Source organism: Mauremys reevesii, linkage group 3 (assembly GCF_016161935.1).
Source record: "Mauremys reevesii isolate NIE-2019 linkage group 3, ASM1616193v1, whole genome shotgun sequence".
NCBI classification, from domain to species: domain Eukaryota; kingdom Metazoa; phylum Chordata; order Testudines; family Geoemydidae; genus Mauremys; species Mauremys reevesii.
The window spans coordinates 15,567,432-15,588,938 of NC_052625.1; the positions used below are offsets into that span (position 1 = coordinate 15,567,432).

Genomic DNA, 21,507 nt, shown 5'->3' on the forward strand with positions numbered 1-21,507 from the left:
TCACCACCTGTCCTGTAACACTGGGGCCTTTGTGCTGTGCAGCTATGGTTCAGATCCCTGCAACCAGTAGCCAACCCACAAGAATAAGGTGTCACTCCAGCTCTCATAAGCCCAGTTACTCTCTAAAACTTGACACCAACAGCCCTCTAGTCCGAAGTCTCCCCAAATATGTTCTGCCTGAGTTCTAAACTGACAGACCCTCAGACTTTTCCTGTCTGTTTTGTCACCCCCTGAAGTCTTGAAACCAGCCCCCACAGATACCAGCACACTTTGACATACACATTCCACACAGTCTGCACAATAGAGATCTGCCTGGGATAAAAATAAAAAGGATACTTACTAGAAAAACCATAGATTCAAAGATGGAAGAGTAAGGAAAAGCATACACATACAAGTTATACCAAAAAACTCTATAAAGACACAACCTCAGGTTTTACACTTTCATATTAGATAAAAGCCCTTTTCTAATAAGAGCTACCGATCGCCTTAACATCATATCCCAGGGTACTCCCTAGCTATAGAGAAAATTCAGCGTTCAGTCAGCCTCTCACCTAGAGACTGTCTCTCAGATTCTGGATTAAAAAAACACCTGTTCCAAGCCTGCTTTTAAAAGGCCTTTTCCTCCCCCACCTCCATGACATACTGTACCTCAAAATAGCACCCTGTAACCCCCATATTCACCACATGTATATGGTTATGATATTTTGTATAAAGAATGCCTTGTTAGGTATCATATGAAAAGTCATGATATGCTGAAATTTATTGTTCTGTCAAAACACGTATGTCATCATTGTATACGGAGTTATGAGATTTTGTTCTATGGTTGTTATTGAAATATGTTGTCAGTCTGGGAGATGCTCACAGATAGCTCTCCAGTGGCAACAAAGGAGATGACCCACACCTAGATGGGTGTTGAGCAACCATCCCCAATCACTGACCACCAGGGGAATTATAAATAAGAGATTTACAATTCAATAAGAGACAGTTGCTCGATGCCACCCAATGGGGATTGCTTAACTGAGTGATTCAGCAAGGCCTCAGGATATTTGATACTTGACTCCATGTCTGAGCCAGTATTTTTCCAGGCACATAAACTGAGTGTATAATATAAGGGACAGTGGCATCATGAGTCCACCTCTCTCTCCTCCCCAACCTACTCTGAAGGCAACAAGAATGTTTGGGTGGAAAAAAGACACTGAACTGGGGAGATTGGTCCCAGGTTGAGCAGGGAATTCAGCCAGTGCATTAAGAACTATGAACTGCTTACAACGCCTAGCAGGGTGCCAAAAAATGCTTGATTCAATTCTTGCTTAGTCTGATAAAATTTAGGATTTAGAATGCATTTACTTTTTTTCTTATGTAACCATCTTTGACCTTTATGCCTGCCCCTTATAATCATTAAAATCTATCTTTCTGTAGTGAATAAACTTATTTTAATGTTTAATTTTAACCAGTGAGTGCGTCCTAAGTACTTGGGGGATCTGCTCAGATTACAAAGGCTGGTGCATGTCCACTATCCTTTGATGAAGTGGCAAACTAATTAACAAGCTTGCATTATTTAAGAGGGTCTTGAGCAGTTTAAGATGGTAAATTTCTCAGCTGCAAGGCTGGGTCTGAGTGGAATTTGTTGGTGTCTCCCTGTGTACAGTTCATGAGTGGCTTGGACAGCTTAGCTGGGTATGTCTCTGCATGTTGTTGGCTGAGTGATAACAGCACCCAGAGGGGTTTGCTGCTTCTCACTACCATAGCATTGTAAGAGACAGCCGAGGCTGGAGAGTTAAGGGAGCACAGTGGTCCCACAGTTCCAGGTTGTACCTCAGGGTTCTGTCACCCCTTTTCTACTTCTCTTAGGCTGTCTACACTACAGCAGTACAGCCGCACCAATGCAGGTGCGCCGCTGTAGCACTTCTGGTGAAGACACTCTAAGCCGACTGGAAATAACTCCCGCCTCTGTAAGAGGCGGTAGCTATGCCAATGGAAGAAGTTCTCCCACCCACATAGCACTGTCCACACAGGTGTTTAGGTTGGTATAACTTATGTTGCTTAAGGGTGTGATTATTCACACCCCTGAGTGACGTAAATTATTCTGAAGTAATTTGTAGTGTAGACATAGCCTCAGTCCATGGTGACTCATGGTTATTCAGAGCAGGGAAATTCCCTCTTGACTTAAATGTTCAAGAAACAGGATGTTTTTTTCAATTTTGAGTCATTTCAATCTCTTTTCATTAATTCTAATAGTCTACCATTGTCCTTTCTTGGCCTGGCCAATGAATAGTTACTTGAAGTCAGTTTTGTGTAAACAAATGGCTTGGGAGGTGTCCCTCCCTGCCTGACAGTTCGCTGCTCTGTTCTGAGGTGGAGCTGACATTTCTATATGTACAATTACATAAAATCATAACCATGGTCTGTATACATATCTCTAATGACCATCAAATTCAGAACACTGCAAGCTTTCATAACGGACTTTATCTGATATATTTTAAAGTACAATAACACATCAATTGGTTCAACTGCTTATTTTGGGGTTAAACCTTCTGTTCTCCCCTTGGGATGTCTGGACCCTGACTGTACTTCCAGCCTACAATTCTTGTACTACACCCCATCTTCTCTAATATAACTAAAATTTCCCACGTCAAATCCTTTACTGAAATTCAGGTATATCAGATCTATTGTATTTCCCTTACCTAAAAAAAACCTAGGGCTGTCAAGTGATTAAAAAAATTAATTGCGATTAATCGCACTGTTAAACAATAATGGAATACCATTTATTTAAATATTTTTGGATGTTTTCTACATTTTCAAATATATTGATTTCAATTACAACACAGAATACAAAGTGTACAGTGCTCACTTTATATTTATCTTTATTACAAATATTTGCACTGTAAAAAACAAAAGAAATAGTATTTTTCAATTCACCTAATACAAGTACTGTAGTGCAATCTCTATCATGAAAGTTGAACTTACAAATGTAGAATTATGTACAAAAAATAACTACATTCAAAAATAAAACAATGTAAAACTTGAGATCCTACACGTCCACTCAGTTCTACTTCAGGCAATCACTCAGACAAACAAGTTTGGTTACAATTTGCAGGAGATAATGCTGACTGCTTCTTATTTACAATGTCACCCGAAAGTGAGAACAGGCGTTCACATGGAACTGTTGTAGCCAGCGTCGCAAGATATTTACATGCCAGATGCACTAAAGATTCATATGTCCATTCATACTTCAATCACCATTCCAGAGGGCATGTGTCCATGCTGATGACAGGTTCTGCTCAATAATGATCCAAAGCAGAGAGGACCGACGCATGTTCATTTTCATCATCTGAGTCAGATGCCACTAGCAGAAGGTTGATTTTATTTTTTGGCGGCTCAGGTTCTGTAGTTTTCGCATCTGAGTGTTGCTCTTTTAAACTTCTGAAAATATGCTCCACACTTCGTCCCTCTCAGATTTTGGACAGCACTTCAGATTCTTAAACCTTGAGTCGAGTGCTATAGCTATTTTTAGAAATCTCAGACTGGTACCTTGTTTGCCTTTTGTCAAATCTGCTGTGAAAGTGTTCTTAAAACAAACATTTGCTGGGTCATGATCTGAGATTGCTATAACATGAAATATATGGCAGAATGCAGATAAAACAGAACAGGAGACATACAATTCTCCCACAAAAGAGTTCAGTAACAAAGTTAATTAATGCTTTTTTTTTTTCAAACGAGTATCATCAGCGTGGGAGCATTTCCTCTGGAATGGTGGCCAAAGCACAAAGGAGCATACAAATGTTTAGCATATCTGGCACATAAATACCTTGCAACACCAGCTACCAAAGTGCCATGTGAATGCCCGTTCTCACTTTCAGGTGACATTGTAAAGAAGAAGCAGGCAGCAGTATCTCCTGTCAATGTAAACAAACTTGTTTGTCTTAGAGATTGACTGGACAAGAAGTAGGACTGAGTGGACTCGTAGGCTCTAAAGTTTTACATTGTTTTGTTTTTGAGGGTAGTTACATAACAAAAAAAATTGTACATTTGTAAGTTACACTTTCACGATAAAGAGACTGCATTATGGTACTTGTATGAGGTGAATTGAAAAATACTATTTCTTTTGTTTATCATTTTTACAGTGCAAATATTTGTAATAAAAATAATATAAAGTGAGAAGTGCACACTTTGTATTCTGTGTTGTAATAGAAATCAATATAGTTGAAAATGTAGAAAAACATCCAAAATATTTAATAAATTTCAATTGGTATTCTACTATTTAACAGTGCGATTAACGTATAAACTCGTTCATTAGCCCGTTCATTTATAAGCTGACCCCCCAAAATGGATAGGTAAAAATAGCAAAAACCATATGACCCTTTCATAAGCCGACCCTATATTTCGGGGTTGGAAAACTTTGGCTCCCAGACTGTCAGGGTAAGCCGCTGGCGGGTCAGGACGTTTTGTTTACTTGAAGCATCTGCAGGCATGGAGCCCCTCAACTCCCTATGGCCACGGTTTGCTGTTCCCAGCCAATGGGAGCTGCGGGAAGTGGCGCATCATTTCCCGCAGCTCCCATTGGCTGGGAACGGTGAACTGCGGACACAGGGAGCTGAAGGGCTCCATGCCTGCAGATGCTCCAGGTAAACAAACAACAATGTATTAACTCAGAGATCGGCAACCTTTGGTACGCAGCTCACCAGGGTAAGCACCCTGGTGGGCCGGGCTGGTTTGTTTACCTGCCGCGTCCGCAGGTTCGGTTGATCGTGGCTCCCACTGACTGCGGTTTGCCGCTCCAGGCCAATGGGGGAGGTGTGAAGCGGCGTGGGTCAAGGGATGTGCTGGCCGCCGCTGGAGGCACTGCAGGGAAAGGGGGCAGTACAGCCACAGGGCTCTCCCGGGAACCACAGCAGGGAAAGGAGCAGAACATGGGGCCACCAGGCGGCTCCACACCGGCAGCAACTCTGGCATGGCTGTGCCACCCGCAGCCCTGTCCTCCGACAGGGCTGTAGTCGTACAGACGGAGGAGACCCTGTGTGGAAGGGCTGGGGTGGTAGAGTCATGCCAGAGGAGCTGCAGGCGTGGGTCTGCCTGATGGCCCCATGTTCTGCTCCATTCGCCTCTGCCATTCCGAAATCTCTGGTGCAGCTTCAGGAAGACAGAGCCCCCAACCCCATATTGGTAAGAAATGGATTCCACTTGCACCCCTGGGCATAACCAACCCGCGCACCCCAAAAACAGAAATGCCAGGTAAAGGGGAAGTTTCCAGCATTTTTAGCCACCTCCACATCACCTTCACTGCTATTTCTGACGCACTCTGAACCTTAACAGTGAAATCACTTCCATCTTCAACAGATATTCAGGAATAATAAAAAGCTCAATAAAAAACATGCTGCAATAAAAAAAACCCTGATCTATGACCTCACCAATATTAAGGGAGAATTACATCACATGTAAACAGTGTAACCATCAGACATCGAAATTTTCCTAGGTGAGAGTATGAGATAAAAGTTACAACTATTCTAAATCTAGATATATTTTTCCAGACGTTTCTAAGTACTCTCTGTATAAATAGCAAATTATTTATACACATGTAGAGAAACTGTGTAAAGATGAATAAAGACAAAATGCTATCGAAAATTCCCCGCCGCCCCTCCCCAATAATACATGTTAAGACAGTGTTAGGGCTCAGAGTACATTCTGAGTAGAGGAGCAAATCAGAGCAGAGGGATTACAGTAGCCGGAGTAGAGAGTTTTGCATATTCAGAGTACAGTTACTGAGTAATAACTAAGGTTACAATTTACTCACAGGTATTTTTAGTAAAAGGTCAAGAGCAATAACCAAAAAGTCACAGCCGTGACTTTTACTAAAAATCCCAACTAAATCTTAGGTGCTGATGTGGGGGAGGTGCTCCGGTGGTCGCTGCTGCTCCTGGCGTGGGGGGTAGCCCGGGGCCCTGCAACTGCCACTGCTGCTCCTGGGTGGGGGGAGCCCGAGGCCCCGCTGCTGCTCCTCTGGGTAAGGGGCGGCCTGAGGTGCCGCTGCTGCTCCTGTACTACTGCTCTGGGGCAGCGTCTGCGACCAGTTGCCTGGGGCCACTGGAGCAGCGGCTGGTGTGGCTGGCCCTACGGTCGCCCCAGCTGCTCGGGCGACCCTGGGGTCAGCCGCACCAGCCGTGGAAGTCCCGGAGGTCCCGGAAAGTCACGGAATCCGTGACTTCCATGAAAGACTCACAGCCTTAGTAATAACATACAGCTATTATGCAAATCAGACACCCAGAAACCCCAAAATATAGGAACTGCATCATTAGGAAAAACTATAAAGGTATGGATCTCAATATATAGAATCCCAGCACTCTGGCTGACACTATTCAATTTCAGTACAAATTCAGTGTAGATTATTTCTGGTTACATTCCACCAAAATGGTAACTTTGTACACTATACAGATTTATTAGCTGAACTCATTTATCATATATATCATAGGAAATATTCTTTAGACATGTCATATTCTGAAAGGCATCCTGTTATATTGACATTTCTTATGCAGGTCAGGATAGACCTGGACCTAGGATAGATATATCTTGCATATATATACCTGCCCCTGGAAATTTCCACTACATGCATCCGACGAAGTGGGTATTCGCCCACAAAAGCTCATGCTCCAAAACGTCTGTTCGTCTATAAGGTGCCACAGGACTCTTTGCTGCTTTTACAGATCCAGACTAACATGGCTACCCCTCTGATACAGGATAGAGATTATGTCTCTGCATGTCATACAGCACCCAGTATAATGCAACTTCTGTTCTGATTGGGGCCCCTTTTTGTAATATAAAGCATATAGATATTCAAGTGCCTTAAAAAAATCCTTCTCCCCAATATACACTCACCACTCATTTATGGACTCCACTGATCGGTTACCCTACAGAGTAATTATATAGTATTTTTCTAAATGGTGTTACCCAAAGACGAACAGGAATAAGAGCAGATTCAGTTTAAGTATACAAAATTTAGTCCCAGGCAGACTGCGAAGAGCTACAAAAGGATCTCTCAAAACTGGGTGACTGGGCAACAAAATGGCAGATGAAATTCAATGCTGATAAATGCAAAGCAATGCACATTGGAAAACATAATTCCAACTAAACATATAAAATGGTGGGGTCTAAATTAGCTGTTACCGCTCAAGAAAGAGATCTGTGAATCATCGTGGATAGTTCTCTGAAAACATCCACTCAGTGTGCAGCGGCAGTCAAAAAAGCAAACAGAATGTTGGGAATCATTAAAAAAGGGATAGATAATAAGGCATGAAATACCATATTGCCTGTATATAAATCCATGGTACTTCCACATGTTGAATACTGTGTGCAGATGTGGTCGCCCCATCTCAAAAAAGATATATTGGAATTGGAAAAGGTTCAGAAAAGGGCAACAAAAATTATTAGGGGTATGGAATGGCTGCCATATGACGAGAGACTGGGACTTTTCAGCTTGGAAAAGAGGTGGCTAAGGGGAGATATGATTGAGGTCTATAAAATCATGACTGGTGTGGAGAAAGTAAATAAGGAAGTGTTATTTACTCCTCCTCATAGCACAAGAACTAGAGGTCACCAAATGAAATTAATAGGCAGGTTTAAAACAAACAAAAGGACGCATTTCTTCACACAATGCACAGTCAGTCTGTGGAACCCTTTGCTATATGGACGTTTGGCCTGACCCAGTATGGTCTTGGGTTCTTAGAATAACATAACTGCTTGACATTATTCAACATGATTTATACGTCATTTTATTACTTCCAATGGTTTTGTGAACGTCACCTACCGGAAACTGTGAATACCCTGAAGTTCCTGCTGAAGTACCTCCTGCGTTGTTGCTATTAAGTCCAAAGCGCCAACAAATTCAGAGGTGGACAACAGCAGCTGCACTGTAGGCTGCGTTTGGTGTACAGTAGCCATTAACTTCAGTTTATTGTACGCTTTCACACAGTTATTTCTGGTGAGTGATAGTCTTAAAACCTGAAGAGATCCTTCACACATTACTTTATCAATTTGGGCGATTTTATCTCGAAGTATTTTTACAGCCTGGGAGGTTTTCCTGAGGTAGTCCTGCAATTCATGCTGAGAGGTCATTGCATGAAAAAATGCTTCTGAGCGTAGAGAAATTTGATGAGCAATATTTACTTCCACAATATCCAGATAATGGCTCAGCTTGAGAGAGACAGAAAAAACAATAACCGTACGTTGTAACACCTGGCAAATATATCACACTACAAAAGCACTAAAATGCATTTTGTCGGTATAATTTTAAATTATTTCTACAAGTACATTTCTTTGTTCTATAATGATCAGCTGACTGTGGCCACTATAACACTGGATTCAAAGCTGTTGTCATGGTGGCAAATGAATAACTACCCAGTTTTGTTAGTGAGTTCAATAAGCATTGGGAAGGTTGAGCTAGAGCATCTCCTTCCTGGTGAAATCATGCTTGCGAAGTCCTGCTTGCCGAAAAGCAAGCAATTAAACAAACCTACCCAAGGCTTTGTATCTCAGAGATCAGACAGTAACTCCCCAACATTATAGCGACTAGCTGAGAGGGCGTGCTGGGTACTGGAAATGAGAATAGCACATGTATTTAACTCTATCATGCACTAAGGCTGCTACACCATGGTGGGGACCTCCAACAACATAGGCGCCGACTCCATGGGTGCTCTGGTGCTGGAGCACCCATGGAAAAAAAAGAGTGGGTGCTCAGGACCCAGCAGCCACAGCTGTTCGGCCACACTACCAAAAGGCTGATTGGCAGCCGGGGCTCGGGGGAGGGCGGAGAGCAGCAAGCTGATGAGGGTCTCAGGGAAGGGGTGGAGCGAGGCAGGAAGAAGCGGGACAAGGACGGAGCCGCAGGGGAGGGGATGGAGCAGGGGCAGGAAGAGGCAGGACAAGGATGAGGCCTCAGGGGAAGGGGCGGAGCAGGAGCAGGACCTCAGAGCAGAGCGGGGATGGAGCACCCCCAGGGAAAACTAGAAGTCGGCACCTTTGCTGCACTGTTATCAGACTGCTGGTCTGGCCCTACTTTATTCAAATTGAAACAACTCGGTGTTCTGAATACACCATCTGAATGCTAATACCCAAATGACCTGATTTTCAGAGGTGCGGAACACCTGAAGATCACAATGACTTCAACAGGAGCTGTGGCTGCTAAACAGCTCTGAAAAATCAGCCCCAAAATGTTGTTCTTTCTCACAACTATTTCATTTAGGATTTACAGTCTCAGTGGACTATGCAAATCTTGGTCTAAGTGCAAAAGGCTTATTTACAAATTCCTTCCACCCAGCACCGTAATGCAGTATGCCCTTAGGAAAGACTCACTGACCTAGACAGTGCCATGGGGATCTGGAGGTTTAAAATCCAAGCAATGGGTCCAGACTGGGTTTTCTGAGTCCCACCTGGGAACAGCTCCCTGAGCTGAGGGTGCCCACAGAGAGGTGGACTAGGCATCTTACCAACACCAGATATAATGAGGTGGAGCCTAGGTAGGCTCAGAGCCTTGAAAAGATTTGGGGCTCATGTAATGAACAGAGCAGCAAAGTTATTAGAAAGCCAGGAATCAGACGGTATTAATGAAAGCATCAGAGCTGCCCCATTAACATTCTAATGCCTGTTTTAGTGTTTCAAGTCTGTTAAGCTGCAGGAAGGAAACGTGGATAGAGACTATGCTAGTCCTTATTTTGGTTGCACTGGGGAGAAAAAACCCTGAAGCACAAGAGAGGCGTCTCTCTTCTTAACTTAGAACTCCTGCTTCATTTCTGCCCAACTGCCTAAGATCCTGGCCCAGCCACTCTCTGCAAGTTACATGCATTCTTAAAACTGACGTTTCATTGTCAGACAAAAGCAGCGAAGAGTCCTGTGGCACCTTATAGACTAACAAAAGTTTTGGAGCATGAGCTTTCATGGGTGAATATCCACTTCGTCGGAGGCACCCACGAAAGCTCATGCTCCAAAACTTTTGTTAGTCTATCAGGTGCCACAGGACTCTTTGCTGCTTTTACAGATCCAGACTAACACGGCTACCCCTCTGATCATTGTCAGACAGTAATCACTTCAATGGCATCTTATACAGTTTGTTGCAATTTCATGTCCACTGCCATGGTTAAGGAAAGGCAGAGTTGCAAGAACTTGTTAGTGACAGAGAAGCTAATGCTGTTTTTTCCAATCATCACCTACAGACTTAAAGGTAAGCTCCTAAAACCCGTTGCACGTAAGAGGGAAAATGTTTAAATTAAAAACAAAACACATCACAATGATTTTAAACTTTTGGAAGGATCTGAAGAGTATTTATACCAACAAAACAGGTGTTTGCTTTTTTTTCCTTTTTCCATTGCATATGTACAATTTTTAAAATAATGACAATTCTGAGTGTGATTAGCCCAAAGACCCCTATTTTTCATGTGGATGAAAGTACTCTGCCATCGAGTTCTACAGTGCTCCCAGGGCATGTGTGATTCAGCTACAATAGAAACTGCAAAAGGAAGCAGTACCTACGGTATGATGCCTGAAAGATAACAGGAAGCTAGCTACCAGGAAGGCTTACTACTTCCTTGCAGTGCACAGCACACCATGCCTTAAATCTGGGGTTTTTCTGAAAGTTTTGAGAAAGCTGCACCATTACTGGACTTTCAAAACAGCCACAAAAGAAGTTCTTAATGAGGACTGTCCTCTTTGATTGCTTTAGTCGTTACTATTAGCATATCATTACATTGCATGTAACAATGGTCACTTGTTGGCCCTACCCTTGGCAGATACGGTTTATTTAAAAAAAATTCTCTTCTCAGAAAGGTGGCCCCCACTGGCATCTTAGGCCGACTGAAGTAATATCTGGGCCGTAAAATTAATGTGTTGTGTAACTTGCACAGAACAGTGGCAGTGGACTTGTCTAGAACTGTTTTCTTTGTAATCAGTGAACAGCTGCACTGAACAGTTTACTGTATTGAGATTTACCTTTTCTTGCAGCAACTTTGAGGAAGCTGCATCACGATTTCCTTTTCCTCCAGAAGTATTAAAGTGAGACCATGGTAAAACGGCATTAAACGTTAAGGAATCTTCCAAGGCAAAATCTGGTTTCATAAAAATCTGAAACAAAAAGAAACAGATACATCTTTCTCTCGCCTCTGTTTTCCTCTCCTTGTCACTATTCCCCACCCTTCTAAAACAAAGTGCACACAAACAAACCCAGGTTTGACATATCCTCTGGGGGTCCTATCCATCAGTTTCTCTAAAAGCTACATTTTCATTTAAAAAAATAAATAAATAATCAATCTAGCCCTTATGATTGTAACCAACTTTCCAGCTGTGAAGTGAATGTGACCAAGTGCAGGGTTCTCTTCCTGACTCTGCAGGTAAACAGCCTGATGGTACAGAAGTACAAACTGCCCAAGCCCCAAATCCTAAGCTGTACTCAGGGGAACTCCTCCATGGGACAGGAATGAATCCTTCTTTGGGACATTCTTCAGCAGTGGAGATGCTCCACTGCTGGTACTCCAACCCTAAAGTTGGAATAGGCTACACGTTCCTAATGCTTCCTCCAGGGGGTGGATCCATATTGCAATTAATTCACTGAATCCGGCTCTTAGATTCCCACTGTGGAACAGCACACCTAAAGCCCCTGCAGAACTGGACTCCGCAGAATACAGAATGTGGGTGCACAACCCCTGCACAGCTACAAAGCCTACCTCCCCAGGCACAGTGCAGCAACTCTGGCCATTAAAAGCCAAATAATTTTGTCCCTGCTTCTGTTCATCTCAATGAAGCATTCTGCATCTGCATCTGGCTTAGGTTTACTCCTTAAAACGGATCTAATGCCTGCAACTTCCAGGAGGACTGAACCATCTCCTTCACATTCACCCTAAGCATCACACATGACATCAAAGGATTCAACAGCGAGAAATCAGTATCAAGCACCGTCTGTTCCTTGGCCTTAACTTTAAACGTTACAGTGAAAGCTACTTTAGCTACACCTCAGGACATGCACATGCACATCAACATTAAACTGTTTACCTGCTAATAACTTATCAACCGGACAGTTTTTTCAGTTTGAATAAAATGGAACGTAGGTTTGTCTGTTTTGACCACCTGTTACAACCTATCTGTCATGTAGACTGTGAACTGACTGGGGCAGCAATGGTCTTCTTTGCGACTTGTCAGCACAGTGCCTAACACAATGGGGCCCTAATCCTTAACTGGGGTTCCTAGGTGCTACAATAAATAGTAATAGACTCAGGTCTACACAATAACTTCAAAAACGTGCACCAAACTCCTCATCTCGCCCCCCAAATCTTCCTCCCTCACAGAAGTTTCTTTTCTGGAAAATGTACCCAGCAGACCATGGCCACGCTTCAGTAGAAAGCAGTGTGGTTGTCTATTCGTGTATGGTTCTATGATCATTTAGTGACTAAAGCCTGCAAATAATGGCAGGTGTGTTTTACCTTCAATACCTGCTAAAAGAATAAATATAGCTCAGGAGACAAAAATAGCCAACACATTTAAAGATTATCCATTTGGATTACATTGTCTAAGTTCCATGTGAATTACTACAATTTAGGAGGCTCAGAGGATACCTGTTAAAATAGTTCTCCTTCAGACATATGCATACACACACTATTAAGTCTTACACTAGAAATCTGGCAAGCACATTTTTCCTTAATAAAGCCTATACTGTACTGCTATCATACCTTAGGTACTTGTTCCAGATCTGTCCTGGATTTATCTAAAAATAAATAAAATATAAGTAAACTAGCATGATAAATATAAGACTACATTGCAGTCTTCTATAGTCAGTCATCAGCAAACTTATTAAAACAATTAATTTCAATAATCAGCAATTAAAGGCCTCATTGCCCTTTGTAATTTTTTGGGATTTAGCTACAGTTTCTGCGCAGCACTCAGATGTGTCTAAGTTTGACTACTTTAAAAATATATGTATTATTCATATTATAAAAGAAACCCAGTGCTTCAAACTCACGCAGGGTGAAATTCATCTTGCTGGTGAGGACCAGCATAAGGCTCTGCACCACTTAAGCTTCCCATTGGTGCTCTCTAGGGAGGTCACCGGTGGAGCAGTGACACTGGGTTAGACCCAGAGGGAAGATGCACATAGAGTGGTGATGAAGAGGGACCACAGGATCCACACAGATTCAGTGACCCTAACACTTTGTGCAAGTGACACAGAGGTAGCACTCTTCTAGTCCATAGGCTGAAGTGATGGTCACAAGGGGTGGTCGCAGAGGGAAGGAAATAATCAGGACAGGAGAAGAGCAGCACTGGAGCTCTATGCCCTAGCGCCATTGGGAAGCGGGAGGATTTCACACTCTTAGGGCTCCATCCACTTTAATTCAGTCACATAAGAGGAGCTCAACCAGAGTGTACGGAGTCCCATCAGGCCAAAAAGGGAGGAAGATTAAATAAGTCCATAGCTCACTTGGAGGGTCCCCTCCTCCCCTCATAACCACCATGGTGAAAGGGACCTTTTACCATCTCCAGCACCTCTCTTGCCTGCAGGGTTGTTACTTTATTAAACACAAAAGACAACGCAGCCCAGGACCCATCCCACAGTCTTCTGGCCTCAGACTCAGGCTGTAGGAACTCCTGTAGCTGAGAGACCCCAGGTTGCGTTTTCTAGGACTGGAGAAAGACAGGCAACTCCAACACTGGGAACTGCAGTGGGTGGAGAGCGAGTTTACTGAAGGTCTGTTCTCCCAAAACCACTCTCCAACTCCTTGGTGCAGAGATTTTTATCCTGTTTGGCTTTGCATAGCAGACCAACCTTTCCTCAGGATAGTTATTCTTACTCAAGCCTTCTTGGATGCTGCTGGGGGCTAGATACAGTCCTTAAACAGACATTTTAACTAGTACAGTACTCATTTGCAATAAAGGCTATCCATTCAAAAGCTGTGATATTGTTCAGTAATATTACACTTTCAAGATCCTCTGTGTAATACTATGGGCAGTTAACAGAGGAAGGATATTACTGTCCTGGCAAAGGTAAAGCATAGCTAAATATAAGAGTTAGTTCTCAAGACCTTCAACTATGAAAGACAAAAAAGTTGGACTTCATTTTTCATGGAAAGGAAAAAAACTGGTAATAGAGGTATTAGAAAGCCTGACAAGACGAGCTGAATCCAATGGAGTAAATCAAAACAGGGAAACATTCTGTAATTACTAGGAACAGGGGATGCAGACAAACTTTCACTCAATGAGCAGTGCTTCGCCAGTGAAACTCTCTTTCAGGAAACTGAAAGAAAGAAGTAATACAAGCTAACTTCAGATTGTCCATTATACTTTCTCTGCCTGTTTTTTTTGCCTATTCCCAATCCTTGATCACCTGAGATACCTCACTACAAAGCCAAAAATATATCAGGAGAAACAGTCTTGTTACAGCTAGACTCCATTAAAAGAACCATGCAAGCAGCCTTTGCTAATGATGATCTTTCAATATGTCAGGGATGCCACAATGTCACAACTTCCAATTTTTCTTCTCCATTGGCGGGGCCATTCTTCATTACTCAGAACATGAACAGTAGCCAGAAACTCAGCACAATCACATAATCTAGTTTCTTTTTCTTCTTCTACTTTTTTTTTTTTTTTTTTTTAAGAAGAGGAAATTAAAGGAAACAGTGTCATGGATGTAATTTCAAGTTGTGAATGCAGAAATGCCAAGGAAGAATTCAGGAACAGGACTCACTAGTTTTTTGACCTACTTCTCTATCCAATCATACCTGGATTTTCAGTGATCATTACAAATAAATCACCAGCAGCTATTTCTGCAGGTAATATCTTACAAACAACAAAGGAGATGATTAGTATGTTATATTATCTATTATAGAAAAGAAAATGTCTTTTTAACAAGTAAAAGAAGACTAGGTGTTTACCATGAGTATGTAAGAGAGTGCTGTCGAAGGTATCTTTAGGAGGACAAATATTCTTGCATCTTTCATGAATCTTCTCTCTCTATAAAAGAGAAAAGATATTAAAGACCTACTCTGACACTAATATAGTAATGAAAAAATCTCTTTTTCTTTTAAAGGGAATATTCAAAACATTTTCAATCTAAGATATTACATTATGCCAAATAATTCTGACAACTTCACAATTAATTTTTTCCCTCTTACAATTTTAAGTACATGTGAAAGGTGCCAGAATGACAACTCTGGAGGTTGAAATCCTTGTTTGTTAGTTGGTTGGTATGTTATTTCTTTGTTGATTTCACATCACAGAAAGAGAGACAATGAAACTATTCAAGACATATGATCTAAATTCTCCTCCCCACAAAATGAAATATAAATATCCACTGAGCGCAGTAACACACTTACAGACATTATTTATTTGCAGTCTAATCTGCAAATTATCCTACACTAAAATAAAAACATCTTTTACTGACCTTCCCCTCAAATGTAATGTACAAAAATATCTTCCCCCACCTTACTTATATACACCACAGTGAAACCTTACACCGCATTTAGCTAAGCTAGGCTTCTATTGTTACTTATAAAGCTTAAACATGGGATCCACATCTTGTAAAACTCTTCTATTTTGTCCTCTTCTTCAGAGATTATTTTTTCATAGCAGGCTGAAGCTGCAAGATCCATCAGAAATTCTTTGACGGACAACTCATGCCTCTCCTTCCGATACACTGTTTATTTTCACAATCAAATAGTTACATTTCAATTTAATGCAACAGCTTATTTCATTTTTGTAATATTGGCTATACAAACATATGGCTCTAAAAAACAATTCTTCCCCCCATACTTTACCAGTACTATTACCATTTTGATGCAGAACAGTAAAACCTTTTTATACTCCCCAAACAAGTGTTTTAAGGGTTTATGATGCTGAAAATTTTCAATGTTTGTTATTGGCTCTTAAACCAAGTTTGTTGAGTATGTTCTGTTCTGTGTTTGCACAGTGACTGCTGCAGTGGAGTCCTGGACCATGACTAGAGCTCCTAGTTGCTACAATAATACAAATAATAACAACAATATAGATTGTTTTAAACCTGCATCTGCATTAAAGCCCTCTCTCTTGTAATTTTGTAGCTTGTACCCAAATAACATGTATATGAAGGGGAAAAGATGACTAAAAAAACCTGCAGAAACATGAATACAGAATAATTCACCTAATCTGAATACATAAATTAAACAAGGAAATTATATATAGGTGGTAGTATTTAAAAATACCTTTAAAATGTTCATTAATCAGAACTGGACAATTGTATAACACTTCAAGGCTACCATTCCGGGGCCCAATCCTGCAAATGCAACCAAGCATAGCGCTCTCTACCATAAATAGTCCTATTGACTTCAGTGGGACTATTCACAAGAGTAAGCACTACACTCAGCAGGAAGCGTTGTCACAGCAGCCAAAAGTTAAAGGAAGCTACAGCCAGAGAAACAGAGAACACAGCAGATTTCCACATCTTCTTTTAGGCTGTGTTCTTTTTTTAAAATCTAAAAACAGCTCTGGCTTTCACCAGATGGCAATAGTCTGTTTCCTACTTCATTATTTTATATTTAAGTGTTTTGTACACAGGCCATTTTTAAGACATTCTTGGCAACAATTTAGTCATGTTTTACATTTGATCAGGTGACTGGATTTTTTTTTACATTACAGAGTGTAACTACTGAATAATCCTTTAAGAATAATTAGTGAAGTTTTCAATACCCAAAGGAAATAGCGAAGATGAACAGCAATTATAAGGTCTGTACATTTAAAACAAGAGTATAGCACTCAGGAACTAAAAATAATGAAATAGCAGGGAGAGAGAATTTAGACAATGCTTTTAATGCTAAGAATGGTGAACTTACAGCACACCATACCGAGGTCAAGAGAAGAGTCAACTAGCATAGAGGTAGACAGGTAGTTATTAGAACATAAGAACGGCCGTACTGGGTCAGAACAAAGGTCCATCTAGCCCAGTATCTGTCTACCGACAGTGGCCAATGCCAGGTGCCCCAGAGGGAGTGAACCTAACAGGCAATGATCAAGTGATCTCTCTCCTGCCATCCATCTCCATCCTCTGACGAACAGAGGCTAGGGACACCATTCCTTACCCATCCTGGCTAATAGCCATTTATGGACTTCACCACTATGAATTTATCCAGTTCTCTTTTAAACACTGTTATAGTCCTAGCCTTCACAACCTCCTCAGGTAAGGAGTTACACAAGTTGACTGTGCGCTGCGTGAAGAAGAACTTCCTTTTATTTGTTTTAAACCTGCTGCCTATTAATTTCATTTGGTGACCCCTAGTTTATGTATTATGAGAATAAGTAAATAACTTTTCCTTATCCACTTTCTAAACATCACTCATGATTTTATATACCTCTATCATATCCCCCCTTAGTCTCCTCTTTTCCAAGCTGAAGAGACCTAGCCTCTTTAATCTTTCCTCATATGAGACCCTCTCCAAACCCCGTATCATTTTAGTTGCCCTTTTCTGAACCTTTTCTAGTGCCAGTATATCTTTTTTGAGGTGAGGAGACCACATCTGTACACAGTATTCGAGATGTGGGCGTACCATGGATTTAAGGGCAAAAATATACTCTCAGTCTTATTCTCTATCCCCTTTTTAATGATTCCTAACATCCTGTTTGCTTTTTTGACCGCCTCTGCATACTGCGTGGACATCTTCAGAGAACTATCCACGATGACTCCAAGATCTTTTTCCTGACTCGTTGTAGCTAAATTAGTCCCCACCATATTGTATGTATAGTTGGGGTTATTTTTTCCAATGTGCATTACTTTACATTTATCCACATTAAATTTCATTTGCCATTTTGTAGCCCAATCACTTAGTTTTGTGAGATCTTTTTGAAGTCCTTCACAATCTGCTTTGGTAATATGATGGACTATTAGTGGGTACAATCAGTTAGTGGTGTCAGACTCAAATGGCTCTGAAGTTTCTTTTTTAACCCATAATGTTCCTAACTTTGGTACTTTACCTGAATGATTTCCTGTTGATATAATGCAAAATTTTCCTTGTTGATCTGTGGGAGGTAGAATGAAGGTGCAACTTCTGTGTCCACAAAGTCCTGTCCCCATGTTTTTGTAAAGAAATCGGATTCCCTTTTTGCTAACCTAGGATCATTTAGCGCCGCTGGGAGATTTACTTTGGAATGATAAATTGTCCATATATGCTGATCTGCAACTAGAGATGGGCTGTCACTTAAACTATTAGGATCACCTATAAGCACAAAAGATAAGACAGTCCATTAAGACTAAAACCTGAAAGCACATTTTTCATAGTAAACTCAATGTAATTCTTGAAGCAAACAACAAATTTCAAAATTTTATTTTTTATTTACGTAAAGCATCAGAATTATCTACAGAAAGGATTGCGTACCAAGTCACACAATCCCCTTCCCCAACAATCTAACACACACACATTTTTGTGTTTAGATTGCACAAACCAAGGTTTAAACATGCAATTAGAGGTACACCTCTACCCTGCTATAACACGACCCAATATAACACGGGTTCACGTATAGCGTGGTAGCAGCGGGACTTGGGCGGCGCTTTAAAGGGTCCGGGGCTCTGGCTGCTGCGGGGAGCCCCGGGCCCTTTAAATCACCGCTGGAGCCCTGCTGCCGCCACCCCGGGGCTGTGGCAGCGGGGCTCCACCGGCAATTTAAAGGGCCTGGGGCTCCCTGCAGCAGCTGGAGCCCAGAGCTCTTTAAATCACCGCCGGAGCCCTGCCACCCCTACATATAACGGGGTTTCAGCTATAACGTGGTAGGGATTTTTGGCATCCCACGACCACGTTATAGCAGAGTAGCGGTGTATATTCTGTCAATATCTTCACACAAATATCAATTAATTCTTCAGGCACCCTTTGAAAGACAGAAGTCTGTAGACTTGATATACTAAATATATTAAATTGAAGAATTACTGCATCCACCAACCTAGAACTACAGTCAAGGTTCTCACATGTTTCTTTACGAGAATTCTCAAAATTCCACTATTTCCCCACTTTACACCCCTCACCCTCAGCATTCCATATGACAGCTGTCAATACAACCACGAAAGCGCCTTATGGGAGAGCCAGAGTTACCCATCTTGATCTCTTGCTCCCCACATCAGAAGGATTAGGGAGTGTCACAGAAGCAATGCAGTTAGCCCTGCAGGGCGAGAATTGCCTGTCTCACAACTATACTCTGGCTGATCTTTCACAGGCTCTGAAAGAAGTCTCATCCTCTTCTCCTTCATAATAAGGATGGTGACTTCAGTGTAGGGTGACCAGGCAGCAAAGGTGAAAAATCAGGACGGGGGAGGGGGTAATAGGAGCCTATATAAGACCCAAAATTCGGGACTGTCCCTATAAAATCAGGACATCTGGTCACCCTACTTCAATGTGAGGTGGAGATTTAAATAGGGTAGAAATCAGGAGATCTCCAGTGCTCCAAAATTAAAATGAGGTGTTTTTGAGGTGGAGTAAGTAGAATCCCACTCCACCTATAAATACATCATTTTATTTCATAGTATTATCCAGAAAACAAGAGGACTTTGTTGACTATTTTCAGGTTAATTTTCAGGACACAGACTGTAACAGTATTTTCATCTGCCTTACAAGCCAAAATTACCTGTAGGTTCCTTGGGACATACATCAGGCAGTGATTGTACAGGTCGAAAGCGTTTAGCAGAATCCATTTCCTTTTTAAAGAAAGCATCTCTGCTGTTTGGCTGAGGCACTGGTGAAGAACTGTGGCTTGATGCCATTGCATAAAATCACCACTTGATAGAAGCTAAGAAAGAAAAAATAAACACAAAGTCTTCAGTGCAGCTCTGATTACTGATTGTACCATAACAATGGCATTTATTTAACAACTCGCTTACATAAAACTAAACAGTTTAAAACAATACTAGTTATCTTTCAACCATGGTATGAAAAATATTTTACATTTGAAATACAAAGAAAGAGCTAATTTTTATACACACACAACTATTGTACATAAAAATGCCCACGCACATTATATCTTTCTGTTTCCATAATTATTCAAGCATTATCATAGAAATACTTCCTCTCAGAAATGGCATGCCAAATCCTGGAGGTTTGTGAATGAGAGAACATGCCAGTGTGTTATGGGTAATTTTATTTAATCTACTGATGGGAGCTAAATTGTGCAAGCCCACAGACATGACGGTGGATCACATATCAGAAGTCTCGTGAGTGCAGATAAAGGGCCTAATTCTCTGTTAATTTAATTCCATTCACTTAAGCAGAATTACATGAGCAGCGAATTTCATTCATAATGCCACGTAAGCACGATTTGGTATATTTTTCCCTGACTTTTTCTTCTTTTTTGGTAGTAAGGGTTGAAAGATTTATTTGCAGAGTATTTAAAGAGAATGATTCGTGTTGTGTACAAAATATGGACAGCAGGCAAAACCCTTAACCTGTGATGCATGCACTCCAGAGGAGGGTTCTATCATTTTACAGTATAGTGGAATCCATTCACAGTGAACATCTGTTTCCAGACTGGAATGTAATGAATGTCTCAAGTGGTTTCGATACATTGTAATGTGTCAACTGCAATTCTATTTATACCGAACCTCCACTAAAAGCGTGAAATTCATACTTCCCTACACAAGGGCCAAGTGATTGGTACTTGTATAGCAAGCTAAGTATATGCTGTGCAGGGGAATAAATTCCACACACCCCCAAACCAAGTGCAGGTCATGGGATTGCAACACAGCCCCTCCATGGGGGGTTCTGGGCCAATGGCCCTCATGTAGATGCTAGAGAGAGAGAGAGAGAGAGAGAGAAAATGTATGTAAAACCAAGTCACTCTACCTCAGTGCCAGGGACTATTTTCCAAGCAAGCCACAGATCGGGGGCCATCAGGCTCCCAACCACTGGGGTGTTCTGTGTACACCTGGAGAATTTTAAACTTTTTTTTTTTCTTAGAAGCACAAAAAAAAGAAAAAGGCACAGAAAAATGAATATTCACCAAAATGGACATAAACTTACTGTGCTCCCATCCCCATCTGATATGAGTCACACCCCTTTTTTAAAAGGCTGCTTCCTCTGCACACACAGAGCTCAATCTATGTGACCTGTCTCCATGTCTTGCTCTCGTCCATTTTATGACTCTTACTTTCTGCCTTTTCTTTAACCCCATTGCTATTACACTTCCTTTCTTCTACTCCTCCCCTTTGCACTTTCCCCTCAATCTCAAAGTCGTCCCCTTTCTGCCCTCTCCTGCCTTTATAGGTGAGGAGCCCCAGTGTTTTCCAGGCTCATTCCCCTGTATATTCGGGGAATCTCCCACACTTACTCTCTACTGGGATGTGGGGTGATAGGGCCTCTCTGTCCCACTCTCTGCAGCAGTCCCCTTCAGCCTTCTCCCTTCTTCTCTCACTCAGGCCAGTTGAAGATTTTGAGGGTTTTCTTCATCATAAGGACATAAGAACATAAGAATGACCATACTGGGTTAGATCAATGGTCCATCTAGCCTGGAATCTGTCACTCAATGGCGGCCAATGCC

At 41.6% G+C, this 21,507-nt stretch overlaps 1 protein-coding gene across 11 annotated transcripts in view; it reads right to left on the minus strand.

Annotated features, from left to right (window-relative positions):
* VPS54 (VPS54 subunit of GARP complex) overlaps nucleotides 1–21,507 on the minus strand; it is a 72,051-nt gene that overhangs the window by 34,656 nt on the left and 15,888 nt on the right. For 7 of the 11 annotated variants that reach the window (XM_039530620.1, XM_039530624.1, XM_039530621.1 and 4 more), the window contains 7 exons: nucleotides 21,298–21,410; nucleotides 19,603–19,764; nucleotides 17,965–18,206; nucleotides 14,898–14,976; nucleotides 12,702–12,736; nucleotides 10,972–11,103; nucleotides 7,799–8,184 (listed from right to left, as the gene is read on the minus strand). In XM_039530620.1, the coding sequence (XP_039386554.1) occupies nucleotides 7,799–8,184; nucleotides 10,972–11,103; nucleotides 12,702–12,736; nucleotides 14,898–14,976; nucleotides 17,965–18,206; nucleotides 19,603–19,738 (1,010 nt within the window). In that variant the 5' untranslated portion in view covers nucleotides 19,739–19,764; nucleotides 21,298–21,410. Of the gene's footprint in view, nucleotides 1–7,798; nucleotides 8,185–10,971; nucleotides 11,104–12,701; nucleotides 12,737–14,897; nucleotides 14,977–17,964; nucleotides 18,207–19,602; nucleotides 19,765–20,813; nucleotides 20,923–21,297; nucleotides 21,411–21,507 lie in introns of those variants that run through there. The other 4 variants (XM_039530626.1, XM_039530628.1, XM_039530627.1 and 1 more) reach the window with 2 other exon arrangements.